General features: G+C 42.7%; 1 protein-coding gene across 1 annotated transcript in view; it reads left to right on the top strand.

Moving 5' to 3' along the window:
- The window catches only part of DHTKD1 (dehydrogenase E1 and transketolase domain containing 1), a 42,586-nt gene that overhangs the window by 8,068 nt on the left and 12,223 nt on the right, over window positions 1–22,295 (top strand). Inside the window, exons 5-11 of the mRNA XM_045029037.1 lie at window positions 142–411; window positions 8,721–8,892; window positions 10,522–10,720; window positions 11,683–11,995; window positions 13,437–13,521; window positions 14,645–14,784; window positions 19,750–19,900. Of these exons, the coding sequence (XP_044884972.1) occupies window positions 142–411; window positions 8,721–8,892; window positions 10,522–10,720; window positions 11,683–11,995; window positions 13,437–13,521; window positions 14,645–14,784; window positions 19,750–19,900 (1,330 nt within the window). The remainder of the gene's footprint in view (window positions 1–141; window positions 412–8,720; window positions 8,893–10,521; window positions 10,721–11,682; window positions 11,996–13,436; window positions 13,522–14,644; window positions 14,785–19,749; window positions 19,901–22,295) is intronic.

Genomic DNA, 22,295 nt, shown 5'->3' on the forward strand with positions numbered 1-22,295 from the left:
AAGAAAAGGGCTTAAATGGCAAGGTCCAAAGGGTTATAGGACTTCACCCAAAGTATGTGACTTAAAACAAACAACAACATCTCCAAAATTTGTAACATAAATACAAATGTGCATTGTATAACTAATCTTACTTCTGTGCAGCTGATGTTCCGTAAAATGCGTGGTTTAAGTGAGTTTCCAGAGAATTCACCAGCGATTGGAGATGTCCTGTCCCACCTGACATCCTCTGTAGATCTAGACTTTGGTTCACACCGCCCTCTGCATGTCACCATGTTGCCTAATCCATCACATCTAGAAGCAATTAATCCGGTTGCTGTTGGCAAAACGCGCGGAAGACAACAGTCTCTTCTTGATGGAGATTACTCGCTAGACTGTGCCGCACAACCTGGAGACAAAGTCATCTGCCTACAGGTACTTGGAAAGCTCAGTAACAAATCTTCCCAAATGAGAGTTTGAAAGATGATACTTGGTGTAAAGTTTGTAAATCAGAGGAAAGGTGAAGAGCTAGGTTTATTCGCTATTAGAAAAAGGGAGATCTCCAAATGTCAATGCAGCTGGCATAGTTTTTAAGAATCCCAGTTTTAAGATTTCCAAACCAACAATCTCTATCTAGATTTTTTTTCTAGTAGTCTTCCTCCTAGTAAGAATGCTTTGAAAGCTGCACACATCTATTTTCCAGCCATTTTGTCATTTTTGTAGTTTAAATTGTCATGCTCACCCATTGTTTCTAATCAGGGTGATTAGAGCTTGAAATAGAACCAAGCAGGAACCTTCAGTCTCCCAGCCTCTGGAAACATGTCCTTGGAGAAGAATGAACAATAAACATTGCAGGGTGTATTATCCATTGAAGTATGTGATTGTGGGTAGGGGGGTGTCTCAGCACTGTACTGTCCAGGAAAACCTTTCCTGGCTACCGAAAGGGGTTCTCTCTCCTTCAGAACTGCATCAAAATTGTGAAAAACTCTCAAAGTTAGTAAAGAGGGTTTTTTTCCCTGTATTCTGTTGAGTCCACAACTGAGAACTCAGCTCTTAGACTATTAGAAACTAGGATTAAATAGGAAACTGGGGAAGAACGGTTTCATGCCAAGAGCAATGAACATGGAGGACATTAGTGGGGAAATAATTGGAATTAAAGAAATGCCTCAGTTTGCTTCTGGAGAGGGAGACTGATGGACTGTTGGAAAAAGCAGGAAAGAGAGGTTAAAATAATGCAAAAAAGATACTGTTGGGACTGGATGGCCTCATTCATGTTTCCAACAAAACGGTGCAGTTTTTTGCATTTGTTGAACTTTTTTTTTAAACATGAAACTTACTTGCATTTTATTTGTTTGGCAAAACATGCCCCTGAGCTTACTAGCCCGTTCCTCCCTTGCATTAGCTAGTGATTACTCTGGTGTGAAGTTCGGGTTCCAAATTGAACTGCGTAACACTTCTTTGCACATTCTGCAAAACTAGCAACACTGTACAGTGCTCTACTGGATTGATGAAAATTGCACTTTTCCAGCTGGATTTAGAGAGGATATGGAAAACTGTCTTGTTTGTGTGGCCTTTTTGTGATACCTCTTCTTGTGGAGACAGTGGGGGAAGCGATCTCATAAACTTAAACAGGTGTAACTCTTTCCCCTCCTGCAAAACAGATGTTCAGGGAGCAACCAGGCCCTGTTTGTTTTTTTGGTGTTTCCTGTTAAACTAGTATTGGTGTCAGATCTTCTACCCACTTCTGTGCAACACAAGCCAACTCCCATGTGGGGGATTGCTGTCAGGCTTAGTATAGCTTTGTTATATTGATGATCATGTGGTTTGTTTTTTTTAAATAGGGGTTTGGGTCAGGCACTAAAAAAAAAAGTGAACATGGGACTACGGTGGTTATTGGTTGGGGGCACTCAGCCAGTCAAGAGGGAGAAAATAGGTATAAAGCTCTTCTTCTTTCAGAGTCTTGGTCTTAGAGCCTCACTTCAGGCTTTTTGTTGCACAGCTCCCTGCAAGTTATTTCCTCTTCCCAGTGATGAGTGTAGAAAGTCTCAAGGCTGGCTTGCTCTAGTTCTCTTTGCTCATGTACTTTTGGCTAGGGACAGTAGTGTTGGCAGCTGGCTCCTTCTCTCTGTTTTATGGCTGGTTATAGATGGTGAAAGGGAAGCAGTACAGCTAAAATGGCAGTGAGACTAACAGTCAACCCAGTTCTCCAAGGTCTCTAGATCTTCCTTCACAAAATTTCTGAATGAAGTTCTATATCCCAAGATTGTAAAAAGGGTCCATTTGGGAGCTCAACACCTGTAAGTATCCTCAGTACTTCTCCATCTCTTATGCCTGAGTTAGTTTTTTACCTCGCATTCCCTGACTCCCTCTTTCATTGACACGTGCTGTTTAAAGTCCATAAATATGGCCTCCTGATATGTATTTCATTCCAATATCATCATACAGACCATTTCTCATGAGTGGGATAAGCCTGGTGACATACCATTAGACTGCTGAGGTAACCTATAATATTCTCTTTGAAATATGATTATAAATGGCAGGGGGAATTTCTGTCCATAGTGCAAGACTATAAAATACAATTATTGCTAGCATAGTTTCAGCTGTAGTCTGGACAGGTCATAAAGCACCTGGCATGAACCAGTACAGGAAATGAGAACTGGTCTAGATGGGCCACATTTCTGCTCTGGTGTGAGAATTTGTTTTGAGTCATGGTAGGCTTTTAGATGTAAATGCCAGTCTTTGGTCATACATATGTGTTGATTCATGGTTTGTGTGTCTTGTGGCTTCCACCCATCTACTTTTGTTTTGTTTTAAAGCTCTTTAAAGGATTTGTTTTTCCTGTAGTTGTATCTTCTGGCCATGAATGCAGAGAATTCACCTCTAGTTAAGCTTAGTGAGTTTTTGTTTTGTGTTTTTGTTAAACCAACTTCTATCTTCATCTCTTACTCTCCCAAGATCTCAGCACAGCTGCTCTCTAACTTCAAGATAATTTGAGAAATTCTGTCCAAACCACAAGTGTGAGGAAAGGAAAAGACTCAAACATCTGGAGCAGTTTTGAAATAGTTATCAATTTTGTAAGAAGGGGGAGGGAAATACAGCATAATCTTTTTTTCATTCTATGATCAAGCCTCTCTGAACTCGCCATCCACTGTAGTGGAAAAGATCAAACTTCTGCAAGTTCTTGGGTAATGGAACTCTAATCGTGTGCATGACTTTAGTTTTTAATGATTTCTACTGTCTGGCCAATTGACCTATCTCTCTGTAATCATCACTCACTGACTGAGACTTAGGAATTTCCCATCTCTTTTCCTCAGTTACTCCTTCAGTAACTTCTGAAGGGGGTGAAATTAAGGCTCAGACTATTATTGAAGACTGAGCTGATAAATAAGCAGTAGTGGCCTCCTGATCAGGCATTGTCTAGAAACTAGTGACCAGCCAGAATAGTTGTGGGCCATAAGCAAACCCAACCAAAGGAAATGTCTGACCTGCAGGACATTGTTTGTTTTAAACCTTGGAAATTTTCTTAAGTTACAACATCCCTCCCCCTGCCCCCACCACCAAAAAAAAATTGACTCAAAATTTGCCATTGATACAATAATCTTGACATTTCTCTAACTATTGCGAGCTAGTGGTGTGAGCCCAGGTCTGTGAGCCAGACCTGCCCTTGACTCCTCTCTCCTTGAGCAAGGCATCTATGGTCTGACTTTCAGTGGCACTGCACACCTGCCGATTGTTTTACTGTGGATTTCTCAGCATCTCTGAAAATCGGGCCATCAGCCTCTCTGTGCCTCAGGTTCCCCTTCCCCAAAGTAGGGGTTAGGTAATAATTGGAGATATACCAATCTCCTAGAGCTGGAAGGGACCTTGAAAGGTCATTGAGTCCAGCCCCCTGCTTTCACTAGCAGGACCAATTTTTGCCCCAGATCCCTAAGTGGCCTCCTCAAGGATTGAACTCACAACCCTGGGTTTAGCAGGCCAATGCTCAAACCACTGAGCTATCCCTCCCCCCCCGAGGGTTGTGCCTGTTGTGAAGATTTAATTAGCTGTGGTGATTTTAATTAGAAGAAGACTTCTATGACAGGCCTTGGGAGGCAGGCCAGTCCTCGCCCACGGACAATCCGCCAACCTGAAGCATATTTTCACCAGCAACTACACACTGCACCATAGTAACTCTAACTCAGGAACCAATCCATTCAACAAACCTCGATGCCAACTGTGCCCACATATCTACACCATCACAGGACCTAACCAGGTCAGCCACACAATCACCGGTTCATTCACCCGCACGTCCACCAATGTAATATATGCCATCATGGGCCAGCAATGCCCCTCTGCTATGTACATCAGCCAAACTGGACACTCCCTACGTAAAAGGATAAATGGATACAAATCAGATATTAGGAATGACAATATACAAAAACCTGTAGGAGAACACTTCAATCTCCGTGGACACACAATAGCAGATTTAAAGGTAGCCATCCTGCAGCAAAAAAAACTTCAGGACCAGACTTCAAAGAGAAACTGGTGAGCTCCAGTTCATCTGCAAATTTCACACCATCAGCTCAGGATTAAACAAAGACTGAATGGCTAGCCAACTACAAAAGCAGTTTCTTCTCCCTTGGTGTTCACACCTCAACTACTAGAAGAGGGCCTCACCCTCCCTGATTGAACTAACCTCGTTATCTCTAGCCTGATTCTTGCTTGCATATTTATACCTGCCTCTGGAAATTTCCACTACATACATCTGATGAAGTGGGTATTCACCTATGAAAGCTCATGCTCCAATACGTTTGTTAGTCTATAAGGTGCCACAGAATTCTTTGCCGCTTCTATGACAGTGGTAGGTGACTACCATGGGAAAGAGATTTCAGTCCATCAGTTTATAAATCTTAATTACAGCAATTAAAACATCAGCCAACATTGTTTTATTCTTTTCTTCCTCACATATAATATGGAGGCTGCCGGAAAAATCCTGTACTACATTGCTGGGGCCTGGGTGGTCTATATAAACTTATTTCTCCAGGAGTTGTTTTCCCGAAACAACTAGGTCTAGCCTGTTGTGTCAAGGTATTTCAAAGGACATCCTAGATTTGAGAAGCATATGAGACACAATACATTTTTCCCCCCCACCCCAGTAAATTCCAGGAGGACTCAAATGCCATGGGCAGAATTGAAAGTGATGCTCACATCTGATACCATTGAGGCTGTTTCTATTTTATCCCCTTAGATTTTGCCACCAGATTCCATTCCCCAGCCCCATCCATCTCTTTTATACAAATAAATCCTTCCCTATCCTTAGCCCCATGTCATACATGCCCTAATAATTTATTTACCAGTAGGCACCCTCCTGCCTTCTAATTTTTTCCATTTTTCTTTGGGGGTGGGGAGAATGGCTAAAGTAACTTCCCATGGAAGAGTGTCTGATTCCCTTCCATAGCCTAATGTCCTTGACACCCACAATGTGCCCTTTCTTCTTCCCTCCTTCTGAATAAAATGACCACTGCGTAGTGAAACCTTCACTAAGGCTTTGTCTACACTAGCACTTTTGTTGGCAAAACTTTTGTCAGTCAGAGGTGTGAAAAAACACACCCCTGATTGATATAAGTCACCGACAAAAGCGCCGGTGTGGACAGCGCTGTGTCAGCGGGAGACACTCTTCCGCCGACAGCTTCTGCTGCCCTTTGAGGGTGGCTTAATTATGCCAGTAGGAGAGCGCTCTCCTGCTGGCATAGAGTGGCTACACAGGAGACTTTGGAGCAGTATAGCTGTACTGCTGTAAGGACCATAGCACAGACATAGCCTAAGGGACCTACCTTCAGTAGAGACAGGAAGGATGGACCAATGGTTAGGGCATGAGCCAGGGGCTCAGGAGACCCAGATCGAATTTTCTGTTCTGCTACAGACTTGCTGTGTGACTTTGGGCAAGTCACTGTCTTTCTGTGCTTCAGTTTTACAGATGGGGAATAATAGCATTTCCTTAGCTCACAGTGGTGTTGAGGCATTCAAGATTCCAAGGCAATCAAACTCTATAGTAAGAGAGTGGGGCATATAAAATACTGTTAGTTAGATAACAGGCAGCCTCATGCCTTACGTGACCCTTTGATGTGGTTTCCAATATAATCTGTATTCCCTTATTAAAATGTTGTCGTCTAGTTGAAGCCTGGCCTGTGCTAGAATTCACCCTTACTCTGGATACTTCTGAACCATCCCTGCCAGTGACAACTTATTTCAGAGGCTCATCAAAATGCTTCAGAAGAGCAAGTCTTTTGCCTTTGGAGTACACCAGATAGCACCAAGTATCTGATGTTCAAAAACAAATAATCCTTGAGGAATGATCCCTTACAGTGTCTCTCATCCCCTTCCTGTCCATTTCCAATCACAGAAGCTGAACAGTTTTCTCTCCGATCAATGTGCTCTGGAGTTCTCAGATACAAAGTATAAATTAACACCAAAGTACACATAAGAGAAGTTTTGCTATTGGAGGAATTCTGCGCAAAAATAAATTCTGTGCACAGTATTTTAAAACGGTGCATATTTTATTTTGTCAAAATAACACAATATAATTATGCTCCCATTGGCAGCTTGGGCTCCCGCTGGCCGCCATGGGCGGGTGGGTGGGGATCACAAGTTCTGTGTGGAACATTAATTTTGCGCAAATTCTGCATTGTGCAGTAACACAGAATTTCAGCAGGAGTTAAGTTTGCTTGCAAGGTGGAGTTGCTGCTTTCCTTGGTTTTAGAGGAGGGAGCACTCTGCTTTTCGTACTCCTGGTGCGCAGATTGAAGAAGCCTTTTCTGTGGCAATAATTCATTGTCAGAGCTTTTGTGGAAGACCCTTGTTAAAATATTAGCATCAAAATCCTTGAGTATAACTTGGTTCAACCTTTAGTTAAGATTATTAAGCAACTTGCTGGTGCACTGAGTGATTGTTTATCATGTTTCACTATATTTTATTATTTTCTGTTTTCTTGTACCTTAAGTGGACTGGAAGACCCAAAAAGCTTTTTCTTCAGTAGAATCAAATGTCATGGCTGGAGGCTAGCTGGTTACTGAGGGGGGAAGATTTAAGTAGAAAGAGAGCATGAGACTTAAATTCTCAAATCAAATGTCCTGTAACCTTGTGTGCTGGGTTCCGAGGAGTCTTTTTCAGTGACACACTCTGAAGGTCTTAAGACGATACCAGAGCACTGGCCGACAAGCCTTTTCAGTTGCTTTAGTGTGTGTACTGGAATGAAGCTGGTGCTATTGAGTGGGACCATGCAAAATGGAGGCTTTTGAAGAGCAGCAAAACAGCTGGAGCGAGAAGTGAAATCCTTTCTGAGATGCCAGAAACTTGCCACGGTTCATTTCTAAATACGCAGAGGGAGCGCCATGGTCAGGAGTGGAAACAGGGTCTCTCTTGTAATGAGTAATCCTGCTTATCTGTGGTGCGTGCTTGTAAAGGTGAACTGAGAAGTTTTTTAGAACTATTTAAAATCTGGAGGTTTCATGTCATCGGGGCTTTCACATGCTCATTCTCCAATTGTGTTATGGTTGGATTTCTATCTATAGAGCAGGGGTTGGCAACCTCTAGCATGTGTGCTGAAGGTGGCACGCAAGCTGATTTTCAGTGGCACTCACACTGCCTGGGTTCTAGCCACTGGTCCAGAGGGCTCTGCATTTTAATTTAATTTTAAATGAAGCTCCTTAAACATTTTAAAAGCCTTATTTACTTTACATACAACAATAGTTTAGTTATATATTATAGACTTATAGAAAGAGACCACCTAAAAACGTTGAAATGTATTACTGGCACGCGAAACCTTAAATTAGAGTGAATAAATGAAGACTCGGCACACCACTTCTGAAAGGTTGCCAACACCTGCTATAGAGTATCATTTGAGTCCTGAGACTGTTAACCCTGAATCTGAAGGTAAGACTCTCACTTGGTTTTACCTAGCAGCTTGATAAAGCTTTTAATCTTTAATGATTTTGACTAGAGAGAGGCTTTAATAGAACCTCAATCTGAATCACTCTGAACTCTGGGGAAGTTTGGTTTCAAGCTCTGCAACTAAAGACAGTATCTAGTTTCAATGCAGACCCATAATTGAGCCCAGTGTCTTCAACTTTTTAAAAAACCTGGGCTGTTTGTAACTTATTTATTAAAAAAGTTTTTTCAAATATGTTTTTAATTGTATTTTTTTAGGCTCTTCAGTAGCTCTCAATCCCTTTTAAATCCTTTTATCTTACTTCTAAATACTTCACTTATGTGTTTCATCCCTTTTTTATCCTCTGCCTTTATTTACTGAAGTGTAGATAGACAGAAGCCATGTATACTTGGGCCTGCAATGTTTAATTTTTGGGGGCGGGGCAGCGTATCATATGGTGACTGGCTTATTTTTGTTCACTGATCTTTTACTGAAAATCTACTGCAGACTACTGACTGTCACTGTTACAGTTGGCCCACCATGTTAGGTTATAATGCTGTGTGGAATAGTAAAGTCTATTTTAAGAGATTATAGGTTTGCTCCAAGCAGATAAGAGTTCAGCCAATATGTGCACAGTTGCTGGCCATGACTCTTCACTGGAGTTAAAAGATGATATAAAATCTGTCAAATTAACCTGGGAGTGAGTGGCTGGTATTAATAGGGCTAGATGATCACTCTGAAAGATCTTGTGTAATGGATTTTTTTTTCTCTCATTGTGACACCTCTCTTTCAGCAATGGCTATTAACAAATCCTTTTCTGTCTCCCTCTGTAATTTAGGTTCATGGTGATGCTGCTTTCTCTGGTCAAGGGATTGTTCCTGAAACGTTGACACTCTCTAATCTCCCACATTTCAGAGTTGGTGGAAGCATCCATTTGATTGTTAATAATCAGCTGGGTTACACCACTCCTCCAGAGCGAGGAAGATCTTCACTATACTGTAGCGATATTGGTATGTGTAAAAGAGTCACCAGACAAGTGGTTATGTAACCTGTGTCAAATAAATTTATACTCCAGAGTGAATGTCAAGTACAAGTTCCTCTTTTGGTTTTCACAGCTAGTGTTCATGTATCCTAGGGAATCTTTTTCCACACTTATGATGAATTAGGTAAATTGGACTTTTTAATAGATACACTTTGCTAATAATAATTTAAACACACAAAATTTTCATGTACTTCATGACAAAGATTTAATAGCAGAGAAAATTTACATGGTCTTTTTACAGAATGTTAACGAGGCTATTGTGAAGTTTTATCAGTAACAAACTTTTTAAATTTGACAAGTGTTTCAAGGATGTTTTGTGATGTAGTATGAGACATTATTGCTGATTCATTGAATTCAACAAACATTTTTTTTAAAAACAGTGGGTCTCTGAAGCATTGACTTAAAAAGGTTCTACTGTATGACTGTATCTTGGTTGTGATTGTAGTGTAACTGGTGGGCTTGTGTGTTCAAAGAAGTGGTTGAAATATGAGGTTGATGCCACTACTTGAATAAGGTCAACAAAGGGTCTTTCTCTGATTTATCTTTGTTCACAAATCTGGTTTGATTAGCTAGATTGTATATGCTTTATCCTTCCCATGTATGTAGATGTAATTATATCCCCTACAGCTAAAAACATATTAATGTCTTGGGCGTTTCACACTAAATCTTTGTTTCATGGCTTTAGCAAACCAGATGTTATAGGGTGGACCCGTGATAGCTGATAGGGAAAGCAAATTGCCTTCCATTTTCTCCCTGCATTGGTTTTGTGGCTCACATCTCTAGATTTCCTTTCCCTGTTGTGTATTGGTTGTGATGCGGTTTATTATCCGTTTGTCCCTGGAGGGTGATCAGGTCAGAGAACTGTGGTATTCTATGTGAAGAGGAAAAAAATTCACCAGACGGGCCAGGGAAATAGCTGGAGCATGTACTTCCTTTTATATGTTCCAGGAAAGTTAACAAGCCAATAGCTGGGAACTAGATGATTTGTTGCCTAGACAGTCTAGTGGCCACACAGAGGGAAGGGAACTCTAATGTGAGTTTGGGGTTTTCTTCTGCTTATTTGAGAAGACTTTAATTCTGACAAACCTGTCCAGGGTCTGCTGGGAGCAACCTAGCATGAGTGGATTAGGGGAAGGACTGCTTCTGACCAAGGAAATGCTGTATAGATTTCAGATAAACCCTGCTTCAGGTTGAAAACTGTATTTTGTTTCTCTTCTGGAGCAAGATGCAACCAAAAGACTGCCAGCCTGTGTGGGCTTTAGTTTCCATCCAGAATGAGAGGATCCAAGGACTGCATCACAAAACCTGTTAGAAGCTTTCCTTCACTCTGGAACCATACTGTGGACCCATCTGCATACATGCACAGGGTCGAGTCAATTGTAACAACCAAAAAAGACTCTTCTCCTTGCTCACATTGACAGGCTGTCTCTGGATTTTTTTGGCCTCTCTCAGATGCACTGAGCAGAGATCACATGTTGGGTTCCAGTGAGCATATCCCATGTGCTCATTCGCCTGTAATTGCAAAGGGTAGGAAGCACTTTGTTCGATCTCGCCCTAAGTTTGACTCATAAATCCATATTTTTGAATTTCTATTCAGGTAAGATAATTGGGTGTGCAGTTATCCATGTGAATGGTGACGATGCTGAAGAAGTCATCAGAGCGACGCGATTAGCTGTTGAATACCAGCACCGCTTCCGCAGGGATGTGATTGTGGACTTGCTGTGCTACAGACAGTGGGGCCACAATGAACTCGATGAGCCATTCTTCACCAACCCCAGCATGTATAAAATCATCAGGTAGGTTAATGCTAGCAAAGGAAGGTATATAACTCATGCTTAAACCAGCTTCAGTAATGATCAGTTTATCCTCAATTGTAACAGAAGCCTCTATATGAAATTTAAGGTCCTTGTTTACACGAGCACATTCTGTCCTGCTGTCAGCAATGGTGCACCAGCATCTGTGTTCACAGCAGGGTAAGTACTAGTGTGGACATGGCTGTGCTCTTTGGAGCACACTGTCAAGACATTTTGCATATTAAAGAGAGTCTGGGCATTACTGATGATGGTGGTGTTAGTGCTTGAATATGCAGTTTGATGCCCCTTTAAGAACAAGTTAATATATTCCGTCTGCATTTTAAAACTTCCCAATAGCTATTGGTTTGCCCTTTGCTCATCAGCATCTGTGGAGTTCAGGACACAGACAACTGGTTGGGGAGGGTTTGCAGATCAGGGCTGATGGCCATTGGCAGAGCTGTGTGTGGAAAGCTTGCACAATGCCTGCGTAAGCTGGTTCTTGCCAGTTCAGCTAGATCTTCTCTTTTATGAGTACTAAAACTTACCCTAATTTTATCCCCACTCCAAAAATGTGCTAGCCAGTATATTCTGGCACTTCAGATGGAGTGTGCCTGCAGTGTTTACATTGGTGGAAGAGAATACTTAGATTCCTTGTCTGAGCTCAATTTGCTTTAAGTTTATCATTATTAGGGTGTGACTCTGATTGTGAGTCTTTCTTTTTGACCATCGCTGCCAGTTACAGATGCTTCTCCAATAATAAACAATATAGCACACGTTGTCCTGGAGAATTTCAGTCCCTTACTTTTTGGAGGGCTGCCATCTGAATGATTGTAACCCAGCAAATCATTCACTCCAGTTCTTGGAATGAGTTTATACTGCCATCTGGCAGGAACAGGGTTGTATTTCCTTGTCACTACAGTGATGGCACAGTGTACATGTGTGGGGTTTGACTTCCTCCCTGACAGATCCCGTAAGAGTATCCCAGACATGTATGCAGAGCGTCTAATAGCCAGTGGGCTCATGACTGAGGATGAGGTATTGGAGATAAAGACTTCATATTACTCCAAGCTGAATGATCATCTAGCCAACATGATGATGTATAGCCCCCCTTCGACCAACCTGCAAGCTCACTGGAGTGGCATGGTGGAACCCTCTGCTAGGATCACCATTTGGGACACAGGCCTGCCTGTGCCACTCCTGCAGTTCATCGGCATCAAGTCTGTGGAGGTGCCTGAAGAGCTCCAGATGCACAGTCATCTTTTGAGGACGTATGTACAGGTCTGTAAGGCTTAATGATGTTCCACTTCTTATTCCATAGCTCAAAAAAAAAAAAAAAGACCTGTTACAGGAGAAATCTGACAAAGCATGCAACTAAAGAACAACAAAGTCGTCTTGTAAAAGAAATTTTCCATGATGAGGCTGATTTGAGCTTTGCAAGGATTGAACCACTTTTTGTGTGTGTGAGAAATACAGAGTAATCTCCCAAAAATTATAGCACTTTTTTTTTTTTTGATAGAATAGTAGAAAAAGCATTCAACAAACTTGGCTTTAGGTCTTTTTAAAACATTCTTAAATGCAATAAAAACTTATCTTATGGGAGACTGTCTCAAGGATTGGTAAAGAAATATAGAGTCTATTACCTAGGTCCCCAGTATGAATATGCACCAGGTTGTTGATTACTAATGTTTGATGGCTGGTAAGTTGCTGGTTTTAAATTATTTTCTTGTTAACCCAGTTCTAAGCGAATGCATCCACATAACAAAATTATTGGCATCGGTTGGCCCTTGATAGGCAGTCTTAGAGAGGCCAAGAGTTGAATGGGCGGGAAGACTGACCTAGCCTACCTCCCTCCACATCCGGGTGCATGTTGGAAGGACAGTGTTTTGGAGAACATTTTGCATCGTTGCTGTCTAATCTGTTTTATAGATTGTTTATGTAGTTAGTGCTGGGGAAAGATGCCAAATGAAAGATTTCCAGTCTCCAGAGCTATCAAACTGTGATATTAAAAGCATAGCCTGTGCTCCAAGGAGTTTAAAATCTAGGTTCTGCAATTGGATCCATGATTCACTGATGATCTGCATGGACACACGTGTCCACCACATGGAACTGATTGCAGGATTGGGGCCTAAGGTGACTGTCAGTGAGTGGCCTCCTCCCAGGTATTCCCTGGTGGCCTGCAAGTGCCCTACCACCTGATTTTCTGCTCTTGATTCCTTAAACTCAAAAGGGCTCTATCAAGTCCAATATCAGCCCTCCTTTAGAGTACAGTTTGAACTTAAAGTTCAAAAATAAACACAAGTCTTCCCTCCAGCCATCAGCTGGGCACAGCCCCAAACTCCCTTGGTGTTTCAGGGTCCTTCTTGCCTTAGCAGGCTATTCCCAGCCCTTCCCAGCTGGAGCAGTTCTCCTGAGCTCAGGGCCTTCCCTCCAGGAGCCTCTCACTCTGATGCTAAAGGGGAGTCACCTGGTCCATACCCAGCTGGCTCTAATTAAACCCCACAGCTCATCCCAGATGTGGCAGACAGGGCTAATTGTACAGAGCTGACAAGCTCCAGGCTGCCAGTTCTTAAAGGGGCAAGCCCCTCTGTTATAGTGACTAATAAAACTTTAGAGATGTTGCTCTGTGTATTTTTCTAGCTATCTCGGTTGATCAGTAACATCTGATGAGGTGCAGAATGACAAAGCTAAATCACTGATCTACTTTTCTAAAAATATTCAGGCAAGAATACTGAAAGTGAAGGAAGGAACAAAGTTGGACTGGGCTACAGCTGAAACATTAGCTTTTGGTTCACTGCTCAGCCAAGGTAAGAGGCAACTAGACAGCAGATAATATAACATGTTGCTTCAGTGACAATCTAATATGCCATAAGACTTTTTTTTTAATGTATCTCATGATCAATTCCAAGTGTTGTGACTATATAAAAGCCCAATAAAGTAGCATCTTTATTCCAATAAAAAGGCAACTGTGACCTTCTTGTGCCATTTATACTTGTAGGTTAGATACTTGGGGGTCCAGAGGTTAAAGCCCTAATTCACTGAAACATATATTCTTGTGCTTAAAGCTAAGCATGTGAGTAGTCCCATTGACATAAATGAGACTACTCATAAGTAGATGTTTAACTTGAAGTGTAAGACTAAATTTTTTACCTCCTAGGCCTGCATTCAGGTTTACATTACATTGCATACAGGGCACATGCATTTTGTGGTTTGTTTCCGGCTTCATGTACACTTATTAACATTACAAAATAGCTAAGCAGTTTGTCACTAGTGGAGGTCTCTGCTCAAGAGCATCCAGTTCTAAAGTAGAAGGCAGATATCAGTACAAATTTTTCTTCCACCACATAAGTAAACTAATAGTAATTTTAATCATTGATAGTAAATTTGATGCTTTACCATCACAGAAGTAATCTCAGTACTCATTTTTTTTTTTTTAGACTCTCATGCAGACACAAACTAAAAACAGTTCAAACACATCGATCTAGGTATTTACATGGGACTGGTGCAGAGAGCATGCTGAGTCTTAATAGGAGGGATGTCTGTCTGTCTTTGAAGGAGGGGAGTAAGGTTTGGCCCAAGAGAACTAGAGATGTTTGGTGTAAGAGTAAGGAGTGGAGTGGAAGAAGGTATAAAATATAAGAGTGGTAGAAAGGATACCTAGGGAGTTAAGAAACAAGCTTTGCAAAAAGCCTTGGGAGTGGTGGGGGAGAAGAGAGAAATGAGTGCAGGGATGTGTAAGCAACAGTGGAGTTGCACAGAGCCCTGGTGATTAGAAAAAGAAGCTTGAATTTGATATGCTTGATAAGGAGAAACCAGAGAGGATTTTGAAGAGGGAAGTGATACTGTTGAACAAGGAGCGGTTATCACTAGTAGTCTCTACCTTTTATGACTTTGATTATTTAAGGTTACTTTGTTTCTTACTTGATAAAGGGTTTAATATCCGACTAAGTGGTCAGGATGTTGGCAGAGGAACATTCAGCCAACGACACGCAATGTTGGTTTGCCAAGAGACAGATGAAACCTATATCCCGCTGAATCATATGTCTCCGGATCAGAAAGGCTTCCTAGAGGTATGGTGTATGCTTTATAGAGCAGGTCACTTGTCCATGACTTCGCATTGTTATAATAATTTGCAGGTAACACAGTTTGGGAAGCAAAACTTACTTCTCAAAGGTGGATAACTTGCCAATCTATAAATGGGGAGCCTGAGCCTCAGAAATGAATTGGGTTGCCCAAGGTCACACAATAAGCCAAAGTGAGAGTTGAGAATAGAAAGAACAATTACTTACCTTATAGTAACTGTGGTTCTTCAAGATGTGTTGTCCCTGTGGATTCCACTTTCAGTGCACCTGCACTCCCATGCCTATGAGATCAGATTATTTTGGCCAGTAGTGTCTGTTGGAGCAATGCTTGTGCCCGAGATGTCTTCTTGCACCCCACCCTGCAAAACAAGGTCATAATTAAGGCTATGTTTATGTCACAGAGATCATGGAAGTCACGGAATCCATGACTTCCAGAGACCTCTGACATTTTCCACTTCAGCCCCTGGGGCTGCAGGACTCAGGAGCTGGTGGCCAACGGGGAGCTAGCAGGGTTTGGGCAACGGGCGACTTTGCATGGTGGGTGGGGGATGTCTCGGGTGAGCAACTGGGTTGTCCCGTTTTTTCTCTTTGGGAAATACGGTCACTCTGCAGCTTCCAGTTGCCACGGGCAGAGGGGGAACCCCACAGCTCCCAGCTATCACCGTGGCGGGGAAACCATGGAGCCACAGCAGCAGAAGTCACAGACAGGTCACGGCTTCTTGGAATTTTTTTTTTATTGCTCGTGCCATGTCCATGACTTTTACTAAAAATAACCATGACAGAATCTTAGCCTTAGTCACAATAGAAGGCATGGCCCCACCCATCCCTCAGTTCCTTTGCTGGAGCAGAATGTCAGAAGTATGACTCTGTAGTAGCTGGGAAGGAGGGTGGTATGTAGACTCCATGTGGACAAACACATCTCCAAGAAACTTACCTTACATTAACTTGCAGTTGTTCATTCTTCAAGTGATTGTCCACATAGACTTTACTTTTGGTGACTAACAGTTATATGTTTGGTCAGAGTGGGGTAGTAGGAGTCCCAGTTAAGCAAGGATGGTAGGACAGCCCTACCAAAAGAGATCTAATCCAAAAGCCTCTACCACAGAGTAGTGTCCAATGCATGTGTCACATAACTGCCTTGCAGATTTCCAGAATAGGGACACTCTTCAAACAGGCAGCAGAGGCTACCTGAGCTGTAGTGGAATAAGTTCCAATATAGCCAAATGGATCTAGCCTGGTTAATTCATAACATGTCCTCATGCAGATAGATTATCCCTAAGGGGATATTGCCTGCCCATTAATGCTTTCTGCAAAGGCTACAAACAGTCTAGGTGTGTTCCTGGACGGTTTTGTCTTAATACATCAAGTGTTACATTCTCTGGGGTGCAGGAAGTTTTGGGGAAGAAAACTAGGAGTTGGTGAATATAAATTGGTTTGCATGGAATTCTGAAACAATTTTGGGCAAGAACTTGAGCTGAGACCTGAGAGTAACTTTATCCTTAGGAAATACTGGGTAAGGGGGCCCACCCTGAAGGCCTGAATCTCTCCTATCCTTTGAGCTAATGTAATGGCTATTAAAGGCAGTATTCATAGATTGTGGTAAATGGAATAGGTGGCTAAGGACTCAGATGGGGAATCCATCAACTCTGCTAATACTATATTGAGGTCCCAAGAGGGAGAGAGCTCCCAAACTGAGGGGGGAAAAAACCTGAATAAGGCTCTTAAGGAGCCTTGCCACAGGAGAGTGGAAAACAGTATGGCCCTGAATAGGAGGGCAGTGTGCAGATGTAGCTGCTAGGTGGTGCTGATACAGATTGTTTCAGGGCTAGTAAATAGCCCAGTATTGCTGAAATGATTGTAATCCAGTAAGACAGCTAGTGCTGAGATGCCTAGATAGACAACCTCTTCCACTTAAAAAGCAAAGTCGGCTTGAGGCTTTCCTGCTTTAGAGAAGAATTTTCTGAACTTTATCTAAGCAGCTAATTTCAATGGGTGTCATGTAGCCAGCATCAGGTGTAACAGTGCTGGGTCCAGGGGCAGGATCTAACAACTGTTCTGAATGACTGCTAGGTTGAGCAGGTAAGGTGATCGGGGGCTGAACTGAGAGATTGTCAGATCCAAATAACGGAACTATCCAGCACATGCTGGAGCTATCATGATTCAGAGTTTGAGACCAGAAAGGACTTTTAGATTATCTAGTATGACCTATATAGCACAGGCCATTAATGTTTCACTCCATTACCCCTGTACTAAGCCCAATAACTAGTGTTTGAGTGAAGCACATCCTCCAGAAAAGCATTCAGTCTTATAAGAAGACATCAAGAGAGGGAGGATCCACCACTTACCTTGATTGTTTGTTCCAATGGTTTATCACTCACTGTTTAAAAAGAAGAAAAAATTGTACCTAATTTGAATTTGTCTGGCTTCAGCTTCCATCTGTTGGTTCTTATTTTGTCTTAGTATTCAGTATTTTCTCCATATGAAGGTACTTACATACTGTAATCAATTCACCTCTCAATCTTCGTTTTGATAAACTAAACAGACTTTTATAGAGCTCAATCACTGTAATAATTAGTCCAGTGTCTTGTCTTGGTTTCCTCAGAACCCTTGGTATTGTGGGAATTGGCACAAAGACATACATCAACCTCAGAGTACTAGGGATATGAGGGGTATCTGTCAAAGTCTGGGCTAAAACCCCCTCTAGAACAGAATGTTTGACACCTGTTGTTCTGGAGTGGGAAATAGATCTGTTCCTGGGAATTCCCACTTGCAAAAGGCATTCTGTAGGACTGAGTCTCTCAGAACAGTCTGCTGGGTTGTTCTCCTAATGTGTTTTGAAGGCAGGAAAGGTGCAGAGCCACTGGTGAGACCATCATGCTCTCCTATCTATTGGGATAATGTGTGATTGTGGTGTTATCTGTCAACACTTAGATTATGGATCTATGAAGAAGAGGTAGGGACACTTTTTGCATGGCAGGCAGATGGCTTTGAGCTCTAGGATGCTTATGTGGAGATGAGCTTCCTGAAGGGACCATGGGCCTTGAGTTCAGAGATGATCTAGGGGAATTCTCCATCCCTCAGTGGGAGATCTGTCATCAGAGTCTTGGTAGGCAGAGGTGCAGAGAATCTTTGCATACCTAAAAATGCTTTTTTCACCAGATTAACAAAAAGACTTGAGTCCGCAACCATCATTTCCATGTGACTGGGTAGATACACTAATTTCAGCCACCCTTGCATGGAGGATAGGGGAATTCTGGCAAACTGTGTCACACAGCCATGAGACCATGTGTCACGGAAGTCTGAGGCATGCTCTTACTGATGTGCTTTGGTGAGGTTTACTATTGTCAAGAATCTTTCTGTGGAGGGTAAACTCTCGCTGACCTGGAATCTAGCACTGCTCCTATGCACTGTGTGCTTTGAGTCTGAATTAGTGTGGACTTCTTTCTGTTGGCTGTCAGGGCCCATGAAGTAAAGATCTTTAAAGTTACTTGGATCGAAGTGGTCATCTGTGGGGTTTACCTTCCTCAAACTAGCCAGTCTTTGAGGTTTGTGTAGACCTGACTTCCCTGCCTCTTTAGGTGAGCTGCCACAACTGCCAAGCCCTTCCTAAATACCTCTGATGCTGTGGAGAGACCAGAGGTCACTATCCTGTACTAGTAATAAAATGATCCTGCTAGAAATCTGAGGAATTTCATCTGGTCTGCATGAATAGATAAGTGGAAAGATGGCTCTTGACCTGCAAGACCACTGAATCGGTCTTGAGGATCTAACAAGGGAATTATGGAGGTGATGGCATCTGAGGATACTGGGTACTAATGGAGAGGGAATGACCAGATGACTATGGTTGAGCTCTGACCTTTTTCTCTCTCTGTGAGGAGGCTTGTACTGTGCTCTCACGTAGCAGCTTCAGGTGGGCTTCTCTAGCTTTTCTGAGTTCTCTTAGAGAAGGGGCAACATATGGAGCCTCGCTCGGGGCTGTATCCCTCTCCTAGGCAAAGCAGGCACCAGAAGTGTGTGTTGTCATGGCATCGAAGTTTTGCATGAGAGACATGTCTTGAATCCCAGATATTTAGCTTTTGCCATGTTATTAGCACCCCTGAATGGGAGGATGGGTGTAGTCTAGCCTAACTGAAACTTACTCAAGAAAAATTATGGACACACATTACAATGTAATGTCATTTGTTTTTTTGACTAACAAACAACTAAGTATTAGGACACTAACTATACTAGCACAACGTGCAGTGAAGAAGACAGATTCTGTGAGGGTTCAGTCTCACTGCCATGAGCAGTAAGAAGGACCTGAGGAATGGTTGGGGCCCATTCTGCCTTTTATGTGCTTGGGTGGTAGTGGGAGTAAAGAGGACATGTAGAATGCAGATGCTGCTCCAACGGACACCACTGGCCAAAAGAATCCAATTTTATGCGCACGGGGCATGTGCACATCAGGAGTTGAATCCATGTGGACAGTCACTTGAAGAGCCCAGGTTTGCAGAATTCCAGTTCACTTCTCTAATAACTGGGATGGGTGAATTGCGTTGTGTTTTTTTTTTTTTTTTAACAACTTGTTGCCATAGAAGTGACTACAGGTGAAAAGAATTGTGGCCTGACTTACAGGGAGCAGGTCGATAATAGTGTCAATTCAGCAACTCGTTCAACTCAAGCTCTTAGTTGATTATTTTATTGTGGATAGTTGAGAAAGAGGGGTTCTGTTTGGTTTTTTTTCTGGGAGGAGATCAGCTGTGGAGGTGAATGAGACTATGAAGTAGCCTTATAGCTTTCTCCCGCAATTTCCTTCCCCCCCCCCCCCAAAAAGTGATTTGTGAATGCCTCTTACCTAGGAATGTGCCTGCCAAACATTCCTATCATAGGCATGCTTTGATTCTGAAAAACAGAGTCAAATTCAAACATCTTGTTTCACCCACCTACCTTTTCCAAATTCTCTTTCTTTGTTAGGTGAGCAATAGCCCCCTGTCTGAAGAAGCTGTGCTTGGTTTTGAGTATGGAATGAGTATTGAAAGCCCCAAGTTACTGCCAATTTGGGAGGCCCAGTTTGGTGATTTCTTTAATGGAGCCCAGATAATATTTGACACTTTCATCTCTGGAGGTGAGTGGAACAAATTTATTAAAATAAAGTTATTTCTTACGTGTGTTACAGAAATTCCTTTTTAACTAAAAGGCCCAATGCTCACGGCAAGCAATTCTGTATCTTTGTATCATGTATAAGACATCTATTTGGATTATCTGGCTATAGTACTTGTATGGCCCCAATTACTGTTATATCTGAGCACCTCACAGTCTTTGTTGTATTTACCCTCACAACACCCCTGTGACGTAGGGCAGTACTATTCTCCCCATTTTACAGATGGGGAAACTGAGGCACAGATTAAATTACTTCCCCAAGGTCAACTGGGAAGTCCATGGAGGAGCATGGACTTGAACCCAGGTCCCCAGAGACTCATGCTAAATCCCTAACCACTGCATCATCCTTCCAGTGCTACCAGGTTGTTGGGTTTGGTTTTTTTTTTTCTTTTCTTTTTTTGACTTGGACTTTTTCATAGCATGGTCTAGTCCTGCTTCCTGAATGAACAGCAGTCTGTGATGATGGGATCCAGTCACTGAGTCTCATGTGCTGCTAAGCTCTGTTCCTAGCTCTGGGTCACTTAGGGGCACCCCCAGGCACAGACTCAGACTTTCTGCTGTGGACACCTAGAACTGTAAGCCCCTGTGTTACCCTACTGCCTCAGCAAGTGAGAGCTCCGCTGCTGCTGCTAAGCTGTGTATCTGCTCCCTGACACTCCAGCCTATCTGCCTTGCCAGGAAACTCCTTGAGACTCTGCCAGTCTAAACCTTGCCTTGACATTAATAATGAACTTCAATTCCCAAGTTCCCCAGAGACATCTTCCTGCCAGTTCCAGTCCCTCTCACTGGACACTCACAGCAAACTTAATTTCTGTCTCCTAAGAGACAGAGTACATACCGGCCTGTTAGTTTAGCTGAAGACTCGCACTTTATTTCAATATAACAGCACTGAGATGGTTTATGGTAAAACTAAAAATAAGTTTATTAACAAAAAACAGAGGTTTAAGTGATACTAAGCAAGAGAAAAAGACAGGTATGGTTACAAGCAAAACAAAACATGCTTTCTGGGGGATAAAATTTAATTTTAGTAAGTTTACAATCTTTGCCTAAGCAGTTTTCTCACTTACATAAAGTTACCGACATCTCTAGCCTTCCTGGTCTGGGGATCCAACTTTCACAGGCTCAGAAGGTGCTGTTCCCCATGTCCCCTAGGTGATGGATCACTAAAGGTGTGGGGTTTTTGTTTTGTTTTTTTGTTTGTTTTCCCCCGCTCCCCTTATTACCCAAAATCCGTTGTCTGGGTTCAAGAGCCCGGAAGGCTTCCTCGGGTGCAGATTCTGTTCCCTGGCATGATCGCCAAACTGTTGTCTATGCTGCTTGTTGGCTTGATAACTTTGTTAGCCTTTATATATAAATGTAGTTTCATTGTCCTGTACCTGTAGCCAAGCCGGTCAGACAGGTAGGTGCATATTCCTTTGTCTGGGGCAGGCTGGGTTCATGCACTGCCTCCCAAACATATTTCCAGAACACATCTCTTTGTACACAACCCTTACATGCTTCACACAATGATTTTCAGGACCACCATGGCACCAGTTTACATATCATACATGATACCTTTTTAGATACATGTTATGACAAGTGTGTTGGAGGCAAAAAGTGTATCAGGCTTGCTATGGGGGGGGCCTCTGACAGTTTGCACTGAAAGGATAAAACAGTTATACAGACCCCATGTTTGACATCCTCCTTGAGCTGTAGGACCCCACATTCTTGCTACCTAGCCTTTGGAACTAGTGCTTTGGACTTCCCGAGCCCCCAAGTTGCTTGGACCGATTGCCCCTCAAAGACCACTTGGCTGTGGGAGCTCTGGTTGCTAGTTACCACTTTCAGGGACAATGTAGCAGTAAAGCAAGGAAAGCAAAGGCTTAGCAAAGGGTTCCTTGCAAGCACACGCTTTTGAAAAGCACAAGAATTATAGGTCTGTGGGGAAAACCACCAACTCCTGAACACAATCCTCCTTAGTCTGATTTTTTTGCCTCCTGTTGTGAATCTCTGGGTCAGATACAAGTCCTTAGGGGAGGCAAAGTCCATCCTGCCTCCACTCCTTCCGGGTCTTTTGTTTCTGATGAGGGAAGGGCTTTGTTGGCTTAGAAAGCAAGCTGCCTTTTTAACAGTCCCTGCCGCCTCTGGGTCAGGTGGTCAAGCAGAGAAACTGCAATTCCCTCAGCTGTGTGCTTGGGGGAGGGGTATCCATCCCACCCTCTCTTCTCTGGCCTGACAGGTTTCTGTGAAGAAAGAGCCCATTCAAGGTTAAAGGCTCTGCTGGCAGAAATCCCATTGTTGAAGTAGGGGAGAGTTCTTCATTGTTGATGGCCTGTGAATGCTCTGGCACAGCTTTCCAAACCTAAACGCTCCACTATGTG

Source organism: Mauremys mutica, chromosome 1, assembly GCF_020497125.1.
Source record: "Mauremys mutica isolate MM-2020 ecotype Southern chromosome 1, ASM2049712v1, whole genome shotgun sequence".
Classification (NCBI taxonomy): Eukaryota; Metazoa; Chordata; order Testudines; family Geoemydidae; genus Mauremys; species Mauremys mutica.